This window comes from Squalius cephalus, assembly GCF_949319135.1.
Source record: "Squalius cephalus genome assembly, chromosome: 7".
Lineage (NCBI taxonomy): Eukaryota > Metazoa > Chordata > Actinopteri > Cypriniformes > Leuciscidae > Squalius > Squalius cephalus.
The window spans coordinates 42,681,677-42,693,699 of record NC_137128.1 but is presented as its reverse complement, the minus strand read 5'-3'; the positions used below and the strand labels follow the sequence as shown (position 1 = coordinate 42,693,699).

The 12,023-nt window shown below is 36.9% G+C and overlaps 1 protein-coding gene across 4 annotated transcripts in view; it reads right to left on the bottom strand.

The window, feature by feature from the left end:
- Positions 1-11,643, bottom strand: part of adcyap1r1a (adenylate cyclase activating polypeptide 1a (pituitary) receptor type I) — a 67,517-nt gene extending 55,874 nt beyond the window's left edge. For 2 of the 4 annotated variants that reach the window (XM_079876355.1, XM_079876356.1), the window contains exons 1-3: positions 11,409-11,643; positions 9,005-9,108; positions 3,859-3,964 (exon numbers count right to left, since the gene is read on the bottom strand). In XM_079876355.1, coding sequence (XP_079732481.1) covers positions 3,859-3,964; positions 9,005-9,100 — 202 coding nt within the window. In that variant the 5' untranslated portion in view covers positions 9,101-9,108; positions 11,409-11,643. The remainder of the gene's footprint in view (positions 1-3,858; positions 3,965-9,004; positions 9,109-11,408) is intronic. The other 2 variants (XM_079876354.1, XM_079876353.1) reach the window with 2 other exon arrangements.
- Positions 11,644-12,023: the final 380 nt, after the last annotated feature.

Below are 12,023 nucleotides of genomic sequence, written 5' to 3'. Positions count from 1 at the left end.
GTGATGCAAAGCTGATTTTTCAGCATCATTACAAACATTTCTGATTATTATCAATGTTGAAAACTGTTGTGCTGATACATTTTTTTTCGGGATTCTTTGATGAATAGAAAGTTCAAAAGAACAGCAATTATTTGAAACAGAAATATTTTGTAGCATTATAAATGTCTTTACTGTCAGTTTTGATATTTAATGCATCCCTGGAGAACAAAAATATTCATTTCTCAAACTAAGCCCAAACTTTTGAATTGTAGTGTACATTTAAAACACAGACTTCACCTCATTTTTGTACATCTGAAAAAGTCTAAAGAGGACCATCCCAAACCAACACATCCACTCGCTGCGGAAACAAACAGCTTAAAACCAGTCTAAAAGGAAATAAACTCTATTTACTGCTGATGTCTGAAAAGAAAAGTTGAGTTTGCTCTGAAAAGAATAACAATGACAATATCCATTAAATGCAAATGGCACAGCACTGCGCATCTGGTTAAGTTGCATTGTGGTGGTTATTGAATAACATGCAGGTTTGCATGTGAAATTCCACATGCAAACTTTCACTGTTCAGTCTTTCTAGCAACTCAAGCTGTTTCACACCTTATAATCTGTTATTTTCTGCTCCAAACAATCCGAAATATCTGGAGTGTCCTTGAGGCTGTAAACATATGAGTCAGAGTCAAAGTGCTTTCTCTCCATCTTCCTCTTCCCCCCTCGGCCCATTTATCCACATCTCGCTGTATGAGTCCTCCAGCTCTCACAGAAATAACTTATCTTCTATGTAATTGCTGACGGGTGTCACAGTCCTGCTTCCTGTTTACCACAACACCTGAATACCTCTATGGGGACGGATGACACATTTAGTGCATGGTGAGCAAAATGAACCCAATATATGAAAGTTCTAGTTAACTCAGTGAGGAAGAGATGGAGAATCATGACTAATTCATTTTAAAGAAGGGCTGATAGCAAGAAAGAGCTATGAAGTACAGAATGGAATACATGCGACTTGATATGCTGCACTGCATCTGTTCCGAATCATTTCCATGGATCAAATTACTCAATTCAATGAATCGGTTAAAAAAAAGTTCTCCTGCATGGTCCCTGACATCCCCGCCTGGCATATTACAGGCCCTTAAACAATCCATTAGAGAAGCTTTTACAATATTACTGTTTTTTTCTAACCAAATAAGTGCAGGTTAGCAGAAAAGACTTATTTCAAGAACATTACTGACCTCAAGCTTTTGAACGGTAGTGTACCAAAAAGGTTAGCAAGTTTTAATAAAATGCTACATAACATTTTTAACTGTAATCAGCTATTAAAGCTACAATATGTAAGATTTTTGTAATAAAATATCAAAAAATTAATTGAGTACTTAAAATATCCCAAAAGTTCCCAAAGATTTTTAATTTCAGAGAAATTCCAGTTTTAAATAATGGCTCGTCCCTGAACACTTGTCGCCTGTCAATGACGTAATATCCGCGTTATCCCTGGTTTCCGCTCGTACTGCCATAGTAACCATGGCGACAGATGTGGACAACTGTGTTACGTCTAGCGGCACGCTCACGCTGTTGTTGTTTCGTTCAAACATTATGGATCATGGCAAGCAGACTTTGGGACAAAAGGAGAACGAAAACGAGGATCAATATCAGTGTGGCGTTTTCGAGATGCCGAGAGCTCCACGTCCGCGACTAACTTCGACTTGACAGAGATGCGCAAATGTAGAGGTGACTGATGTATATAAAACTAATCAATGTTATATAGCTCAACATGATGAAATGTTAGAATATGATCAGTATGTTATTCTAATGTTGATCTAGCTTACTGCTGGTCTCATACAGATAAACTAACATAGAATAACATTATAACTTTCAACACACTCAAATGCAGTTTAGTGTGAAAGTGTAGAGCAAGTGAAACAGCGCTGCGCTACCTCACAAGTTTCATTCATCTAATAAAATGACCTGTGTGAGTATTATTCTGCACTTGCGGGTAGTTCGGTAGAATGAAATGTCCTTATTCCTTTATCCGCGGGACTCGTGTGTGGCGAATCTGTCTCTCATTAGCAATTGCGACCTGCTTTATACCACAGTCATGTTAACTCTTCGGAGTCTTGGGCTATTTTGGCCGTTTTTGAGTACTTTTTATTTTTTTTATTTTGCGACATAAACAAATGTTTACCATACCAATGTTTGGTATTGTTTTTTTCAGCACAACATCACCTATATGAACAGACAATTATTTTTTAATTTTTATGTACTGTATCAACATACTGGACCCAAAATCACACAAAAAACACAAACCGAATAGAAAAATTATAGTTTTTTTACTACAAAAAACACAAACATGCTCAATGAAGCATTTTAAAAGGTTTAAAATGTAAACACAAGTTGTAAATGTCAACATATTCAGGTAAAATTCAGATATAATCAAGCTATATACAAAAAAAATATGATTTACAAAAAAAAGCGAGTGTAGCCATAGGCTTTTTTTCTCTTTTTAGCTTTGCCACTTTTTAAAAGTTTATGCACACAATTATACAGAGAGCTATATTTAAGGCCTTGCATTCTCAGAGTATGAGGGTTCCCAATTAGTGCAAATACAACATAAAAAAGGTAAAATTGAGATAAAATCTAACTATATACAGCAAAAAGCAGGTGTGGCAATAGGCGTTTTTTTCTTTTCTTTTTTGCTTAGAAACTCTACAAAACACTTCATGTACAATTACACAGACAGCTACATTACAGGGCTTTCCTTCCTTGAGTAAGAGGGGTTCCTAAAAAGTGCAAATATACTATACAAAAGGTAAAATTAACACCAAATCAAACTATATATACAACTATTTACAACGAATATCAGGTGAGTTTTTTTTTTTTTAATCTGTGCCACTCCTCAAAAAAGTTTCTGTCAACAATGAGACCAAAGACATTCGCTTCATTTTCCTTCCACAAAAAACTACCTAAACTATCTACACTACTCCTAAACTACTCTCAAAATCTATTCAAACTTTTCCAAAAACTAGCAATAATATCTCTCTCGCTCTCTTTCTATATATATGTCTCTCTGTCTACTCCGTCAATCTCCCGACTCCCGCGGGCGCCTTTCAATTTTGCTTCTTTGCTCAGTTGGCTCCTCCTCCACTCCCTAAAATGTGCAGCCTGAAGAACAGAGTCAGCAGATTCACACATTTTTCTCCGTTTTGTTTTATGACAAAAACCGCCGAAGTTATGAGAATAAATGCAACGCCTGTCGCATCCCATCTTGCGTTCCTTTACGAACGCGTCAATATTTTCAATATTTTTTTATATAAAGTTTAAATGATCATATCTCCGTTTTTACTTGGTCTATCAACACAAAACAAAAAGTAAAATAGAGTTTCAAGCCAGCACTTTCGACAGAAGTGGACAGCAGCGCTCAACGTGACTTTGTTTTTATGCTTCGACGTCTTAAACTGGTCATGTGATTTGATCACGCCGGCGTGATCGGCGACTCGGAAGAGTTAAAAACATCAATGTATTCACTCATCCATAAACATTATTAGATCCTTCGGCATGACGACAAGTTCCATAATTCCGCTTATGCGTCATCAACCGACGCCTTTGTTATTGGAAGAGGTTAGCGACCCCAGCGGCGAAAAACATTACATATTGCAGCTTATTTTTTGCCACATCAGTCAAATCCTTTGCTCACTCAAAATCCTCTCACTATCAGCTAACTGATCCACGGCTCGTTGTGAGTTCGACATGCGCAAAAGAGATGGTTCGACAAAAATTTGTCTAGAAAGAGAACAATAACACTGATATTGTTTCCTGTTCATCTTTCACTATAATTGGAAGGTCAAGTCAAACGCATTGCATCATGTCTCTTACCAAAGTTTTCGTCATCTTTGCGGTCATGTAGAGCGATTCGCTTTAAGCATCTCTCCTCCTCGCGCTTGATGACACAGTTGGGGATCTCAGAATGTATGGGGCACATCTGGAACAACAAAGATTAAAAATAAACCAAAACCACACAAGAGCAATACCAACAAACAGCAGCAGTGGAGAGGATGAATTCACGCCAAAAAAAATAAAAAAAAAGAAAATAATTGGGGGTAAATAATATTTTTTTTTTTTAAACGTTCACATACTTTATCTTTTATAGAAGTTGTGCTATTTCTGTCTCTGCCATACATGGTTTGATACTGGGTTGGATTGAATGTCCATCTCTGTAGAAATCCAGCTAAAACAGGTCATTTTACGTGGTTTCTAGCTGGTCTAAATGGTTATAAGTGGATCAAGCTGGTTAGAAGTTGTCCTAGACCACCAAGAACCAGCACCCCAAACCAGCTGCTACTGTACATTTCAAAAGCCAGTTTAATCTGGTACAACCTGGTTTGATATCACTGTCCAATCCACATCTAACCAAATATCTATTTGTAACCAACAAGAAGACATGGAGTACCAATGATGTTTGTGATATGATACCTGTTGATCAGAAAGCATAAATATAATTGATCTAAATTGTAAAGCAATGTGTGCAGCTGAGGTTTCTTGGACACATTTCTGTTGCCAAACTCTTGTAGTATGCTATCTTGTAGTAATAAATAAATAATAAATAGAGCTATTAAGGCTATACAAGGACTAAAAAGTAAAGTACACACACTATAGACATGCAATGAAAAACACACTATAAAAGAGTTACTTCCATACAAGGATATTGCAGATTTTGCTCATTTAAATCTATAATGAAGTTCCAAATAAACTGATGTACTGTCCATTGATCCTAATGGAAGGCACTTGAGCAGCCAACTGTTGCCATGGTTACCTCCGACTGCAACTGAGGGAAAATACATGCTCTGAGTAACTTGTAATCTTGTGGTTACTCAAACGTCATTCTGTGAAAATCCTAACATTTCGACTGTAATGTGTAGCTATAGGGGTGGGCGATATGACGGAAATCTTATAGTCATTTTATTTCACAATAACGTCAATATATCACAATTTAGTTATTTCTGATTTAAATGAGGGTTTTATATAACAACTTTTTGATACCATTGAAATTTCATAATTCTCTTCACCAATTTCAATATCACAAAAAAAAAAAACGAATACTGTAGCCTAAGTAAAAAAGAAAAAGAAAAAAAATCTCAAGCTTATACTGAAGACAAGTAAACAGTCAGTGATAAAATAAGAGCAAAGAAATAAATTAAAAGCAATAGGGCAAAACTACAACAGAACAAAGACACAATATAAGAAATAGACCTACCTGAAAAACTTCAAGCACTAGACATAAAAACTACATACTACATGAATTGTATAATGTACATAAATGCACAAAAAACACACTGCTGTCATGTCTAGTTTTGAGTTTTGTTTCATATCCTTTATCTTTGAGGTTTTGTTCCAGGTTCTTGTCATGTGACTTCCTTGGCCTCATGTGATCCTGTTATGTGCCTCCTTGTTTTATGTTATGTCATTGGTTCTCATTGGTTTGATTGTGCACGTGTCCCGTGTTTGCTCTTTAGTTTCATTGTTCCCTTGTCTAGTATTGTCCCCGTAACCGCTGTGCGGTGAGTTTTATGTCAAGTTATGGTCAAGTTTAATTTTCAAGTCGAGCCAAGTCTTGGTTTATTTGTATTTGTTTATGTTTTGGATCAGTAAAAACTGCACTTGGGTTTCTCACTACAATCGCCTCCAGTGGATCTATTACAACTGCATAGTCTTTACTGTGCAAATGAAATATATATATATATATTCTTATTAAAGTTACAAAGCAGATATATTAGGCTGCCGTCACTTTAAGACCTTATGGAATATTGATACACATGCACTTTCTTTCTCAACTATTTACATTCATTTAAAACATAAATAGCTGTTTACAAGGATACTTGCAAATGCAAAGACATGCATTTTGACACGTAAATGTGTGTATTTGACCGTTCAAGCTCATTAAAGGGATACTCCACTTTTTTTGGAAATAGGCTCATTTTACATCTCCCCCAGAGTTAAACAGTTGAGTTTTACCGTTTTCGAATTCATTCAGCCGATCTCCGGGTCTGGGGGTCCCACTTTTAGCATAGCTTAGCATAATGAATTGAACCGGACAAGACCATTAGCATCTCTCTCAAAAAAATTAACAAAGAGTTTCGATATTTTTCCTATTTAAAACTTGACTCTTCTGTAGTTACATCGTGTACTAAGACCGACGGAAAATTTAAAGTTGCGATTTTCTAGGCAGATATGGCTAGGAACTATACTGTCATTCCTGCGTAATAATCAAAAAACTTTGCTGCCGTACCATGAGTCCAGCAGGCGTAATGATATGACGCAGCGCCTGAAAATAGTCCCCAGCTCAGTAGCCTATTATCAGGCGGCATGCACTGCGTCATATCATTACGCCTGCTTCACCCATGGTACGACAGCAAAGTTTTTTGATTATTACGCAGGAATGAGAGTATAGTTCCTAGACATATCAGCCTAGAAAATCACAACTTTACATTTTCCGTTGGTCTTAGTACACGATGTAACTACAGAAGAGTCAAGTTTTAAATAGGAAAAATATCAAAACTCTTTGTTAATTTTTTTGAGAGAGATGCTAATGGTCTTGTCCGGTTCAATTCATTATGCTAAGCTATGCTAAAAGTGGGACCCCCAGACCCGGAGATCGGCTGAATGAATTCCAAAATGATAAAACTCAACTGTTTAATTCTGGGGAAGTTGTAAAATGAGCCTATTTCCAAAAAAAGTGGAGTATCCCTTTAAAGGTATAGCGGAGAATTTTCCCGAATTTTAGAAAAGAACTGCCCTCTCCACTTTTTGAAAAAATGCACATGCGCAACACTCTACCTGCCCCCGAGAGGGAACGCCTATTAAATGTGTGCACGAGCTAATCATAGCTTACATTAACTTTTACTAGCAGTGATTTTAAATGGATTTCTCCAAATAGCATGCCAAACTTTACCTGTCAAGTAGAAACTTCTCGACTGAGGCATCAGTGGGAATCCCAACCTGTGTTTTGAGCGTACGTCATCGTGTGAATCGTGTGCACGAGCACGTACGACGCGTAAACATATCACCAGAATGATTGACACTTAGGAGGACCAATAGTCTTGATGATCCAGCCGGAAAAAAGAAAATCCTCCGCTATACCTTTAAGTCGCCAAAAAGAACTAATTTCAGTACTCGCACGCTGTATATACCGAAATGAGTTCTTTTCGCTGCTTATTGCACTTCAACAGGTTAAAACGTGAGATTACTGTGGTCTTTTTCCTCAAGAAAATCATCTGAGAAACAGGAGACTATAGCAAACATATTCTTGATGTCTAAAAGAATCTAATTTGTGATTTTTCTTGTGCTATTAGACAAAGAGTAGCCTATATGAATGGCCACTTTTGCATGTGTATTATCTCTCATTCTAAAGGCAGAAGCTCAACATTTCACATGCATGTATTTATTGATACACTGAGTAAAATGAATGACATGCTGAGTAAAATCTCATGTTTGAGTCATTAAATGCAGTAGATTCACAGAAAGAATCCAGATGGCTCAGTGTGGTCAGCTGCAACAAAAATGGATCCATCACTCATTGAATTATTTGTGTTTCAGGGAAGATTTTATTTTTGTTGGATGACAGCAGACAGGATCTATATAGATTGGAGATTTTGAGGTCTGACCCCTGCAGTGACCCCTCCAACTAAGCCTTGAATGTCCCAAAAGGCAAAACTAATGGTCAGGGATCGAGGGTGACCAAAATATATGCAAAAAGTTTATTTATCTAAAATATTTAACGCTTCATGTAGTTGTGGGTGATATACTGCTTTGTCTCATATGGCGGTTATGCTCATGTGACGTTGCCGTGCTTTGCCGTCATGAAAGCTTATCATTTACAGTTAAAAAACAGGTGATTTTCCACCATTCAAACATCTTTTTATCTTTATTTTGACTGGAAAAAAAAAACATTATAGATGAAAGATTAAAGATCAGATGCTCTTGTTACCTCACTGTATGGAAATTACAGAGAACTAACAGAAGATTTTTCACAGAACTGTAGCTGTACAGTAGATATCTTCAAAACCACAGGATGTGCTTTTCTACCTTTTTTCTTTTTTTAATCAATGCTTGTGTTGTTGTTCAGCGATGATGTTCAAAAAAGTCTTTGTTAAAGCGTTGTAAGCCATGAACCAAGCCAATCAGCCACGATGTGAATCATAACATTACAAACTTTGACTTGAAGCAAAAAAAGTATTTGAAAATCAGACAAAAATGCATAGGTACAAGACAACAAAGAACTACAATCCCATGAAGCATTGAGAACAGCGTGATTAAAAACGATGGAGAAATATAAAACTACTCATATAAAAATGATAATATATATAAAAAAACTATATTTTAAATTTACTGCACAAATATGCATATATATTTAAATATTTAAGTTTTTTGAGTGTGTAGGTAGATCAACGCAATTACATAATTTGCAGTAGAGATATTTTGGTGTGTCTTGTTTGTTTCAACCCTCTGAGTGGTTGAATTTTCTGTACAGCATCATGCGTAAATGTTTTTTTGTTTTTTTACCATGAATTCTGCTGTTAAACATGATTATTTTAAAAAAATGTGGGCCAAAGGCTTCAACAAAAGCAAATACGATTGATTAAGAACCTTGTAGGTCACAGTAAGGCTGTCTATAAAAGCTTATGATTTATTGCTAAAAATCAATTTCCCTATGGAAAGTTTTTACCTCTGGAACCCGACTGTTGCTCTCTATTGGAAGCTGGCGTCTGTGGTTTTCTGGATGGTTGCGTTAAGTCTCTATGATATTCTGGTCTCTAAATAGGTGTACCAGGCAAAATCATAATTTCCGATGTTTAATAATAAGGATTAGGGGTTTGCTCAAAACACTAACTTCCAATGAGAAACCACAGTGATTCTGGCCATTTAAAACTTCACTGATCGTCACATTTGTAAAAATATAATCATGCGAATCCATGAGAATACAGGCCCAAAGAACACATAAATACACGATCATCTCTGCTCTTACCAAGCTGATGATGAGGAAGAGGACGAGGAAGGACGCTCTTGCCGCGTGTCTATGCATTCTGCTCACGATTGTTCCCAGAGATCTCAAGCACAGCATTATAAAGCCTAAAAGAGAAGGTACATTGTTTTAAAATACAGAGAGAGAGAGAGAGAGAGAGAGAGAGAGAGAGAGAGCTGCTTCAGTACTATTGGCTACATCATAACACACTGCACCAGAGTAGCTGATGTTCAGTCTGGACCTAACCATCACTACCCAACACAACCAACCCATCACTGAATCACCCTTACATTCTTTATTATAACCCCATCTCAAATAATCAAATCTCTGATCGCTGAAGTGCGCAGGAACGATGGGGAGGGAGGGGTTTACGGGAAATGTGTGTCGACCAGATTTACTGATCCACAGCAAATCTAAGGAGGTATAAAAACCCTTAAGACGAGACCTGTGCGAGGATAGTGAGCGGTCTCCGAGCCCCCGCTGTCTTACTCATCTTTATTAGTTCCCTCAAAAAATGAATAAATGGATGAATCATAGCGAATAAAACACACAGAACGACCACAGATTCAATTACATGCAGCCGAAGAACTCCTTTCTTGCATGATCAGAAGAGCAAGAATTCTATGACACCAGTGATTTAAGAGTAAAATAATCTGATTTCACACCGAACCTCTGAAGGTTTGTTCTGGTTGAATGTGAATGCTTTACATTCACTGAGCTCTCCTTTTGTAGGAAATGTACATCTTTTGCTTGCAAATACACTCTTTATGTGCTATTTTTGTAACCCTATGGGACGCAAACAGGCACTTCAAGGAGAGAAAGACAGAGTGTCAATCAAACAGAAGGGTTTTTTTTATATATGGATGCAAAACACACTGAGGCTCTGATAACCATCATAACGAGAAGCACAGGGCTGAACACGGCTCTGTTTTGAATGGGCTCTGTGTCTTGAAGCAAAGGCAAAACAGCATCTGGCAATAACAACGACGGTCATTTAACATTGTATGTTCTTGTATATTTTTATAACGCTAATGCTATTGTGATCTACTGTATTGCTGTAGCCTATTAATGGTGAGGCATCTTTTCCACTACACAAAAAGATACTCTGTAACACAAAGAGAAAAGCAGCACATTTTCAGCACCAGACCAACACAGAGTGCTTCATATGTTCTTCATATGGTTCATAATGCCAAACCTTTACAAGGTCAAATGTGTGTAAGGATGCTGAATAAAACAGAGGTCAATACATGCACTTTTTGAAAATTTGATTCGTTCTGAGGCAATCATTTGAAAGGGAGTATACAGTGTTTTGCATGGATGTGAAGGCAGCATTAACGTGTGCTGTGACTCACTGCATGCCTTCATATTCACTGCAGAAATCTGGATTGATTTACTGATGATGCATGAGAGAATCCATCAGAATTGTCTGATTATTGCATGGCTTTACACTGGTGCTTTGCTTTAAATGACACTGGCAACATTTCTCTGGCTACGACACACATGAGTTTGGTTCATGAGGTGCATATCAGTGTATTGCTGTTTAGATCATATTTCACCCCAAAATAAAAAAAATGCATAATGCTATTGAATATACTGTATGTTTATCACACTTTAAGATATTTGAATTATTTTCATTACACTATAACACATTTTTACTCCCTTTGTTGTCAGTGTTAGCCTCAAGAGGGTTTACTTCTGAGTTTGACTGTAATTCTCATTATTCTTAATGATGGTTCTCATTAGATTCTCATTACTGTAATAGAGTAATGAAATCATCCTGTCTGGACAGTTTTTTTTTATATATATTTAGATCGGCTATACGTTAAAGGTAGCACAACAAATAGAGCCTCAATGTATCAACAATTTACTGTTTAAATAATATATAAATATTTTCTGCATTACAGTCAATTAAAATGTGATGAATTGTCATTAAAATAAGGTCACAGTTGGGAAAAAAAACGTTTTTATTTTATATTTTAATTGCGATGTGAAATGTAAAATGTTCTGGACGAGCTCGTGAGATTCACCCATTATAGTTTATAAAAAAAAACAAAAAACGCTCATATGCTGAACAACGATTTGCGTCAATCATGTTTGGGATGCATTGAAATGCATCATTTTAAAGTGATGATGTTGATGAATCGGTGCATTACAGAAATCATCTTTAAATTACATAACTGAACATATATCAAACAAAGCAAAGCCCAATAATCTCTGCGGTCCCTGAATATTCACTTATCGTTTATTCATGATCAATCCGTCTATAGAAAACACGCGTGAACCGACTGAGAAATATGTCGTTGATAATCGTGTATTATTGTGAACGGAGGTCGCCCACATTCAATGTATCGCAGAAGCACTAGACAGCGATCAATGACTGAAGAAACGCGAAGAAGCGCAAACTCACCATCACAGAATGGCACGCGATGTAATCCTCCTTCTTCTGTATAACGGCTGCAAATGGACGGTTCGCTTCGTGCACCTGCGATTGCAACTTTGTCATCCGCGTCTCACATCGACAGACTGAAGTAATGAAGGTCTGTAGAGCACTAGAGGAGCGTGAGACTGAAGAGAGCTCGCGCGCGCGCGCGTGTGTGTGTGTGTGCTCGGTGATTCCCTCACTGCTGACAATCACCTGCACTGAGAAACACCAGCATCATTCACATTATTAAACCATCACACACTATTATCCATCATCACTGAACCATTATTCACCAACAGTCAACATGTCACAAATAATTGGCATTATGCATTCAATGCATTTTCTTGTCTTTATTTTGTGAATTTCTAATTGTGGCATCCATTAACTAGTGAATACCACCGACTAGTCATAATCTCTAAGATTGCTCTCCAAGACTAAACATCATTATAATCCACTAACTAGTGAACAATTATTGTTTATCATTGCTAATATCGCTCTCCAACACTGAACATCATTTTTATAAATAAACCATCACTCACCATTATTTACCATCATTCACCAACAGTGACTCAAGGATTTTAGTGATTGTGATCATTCGTA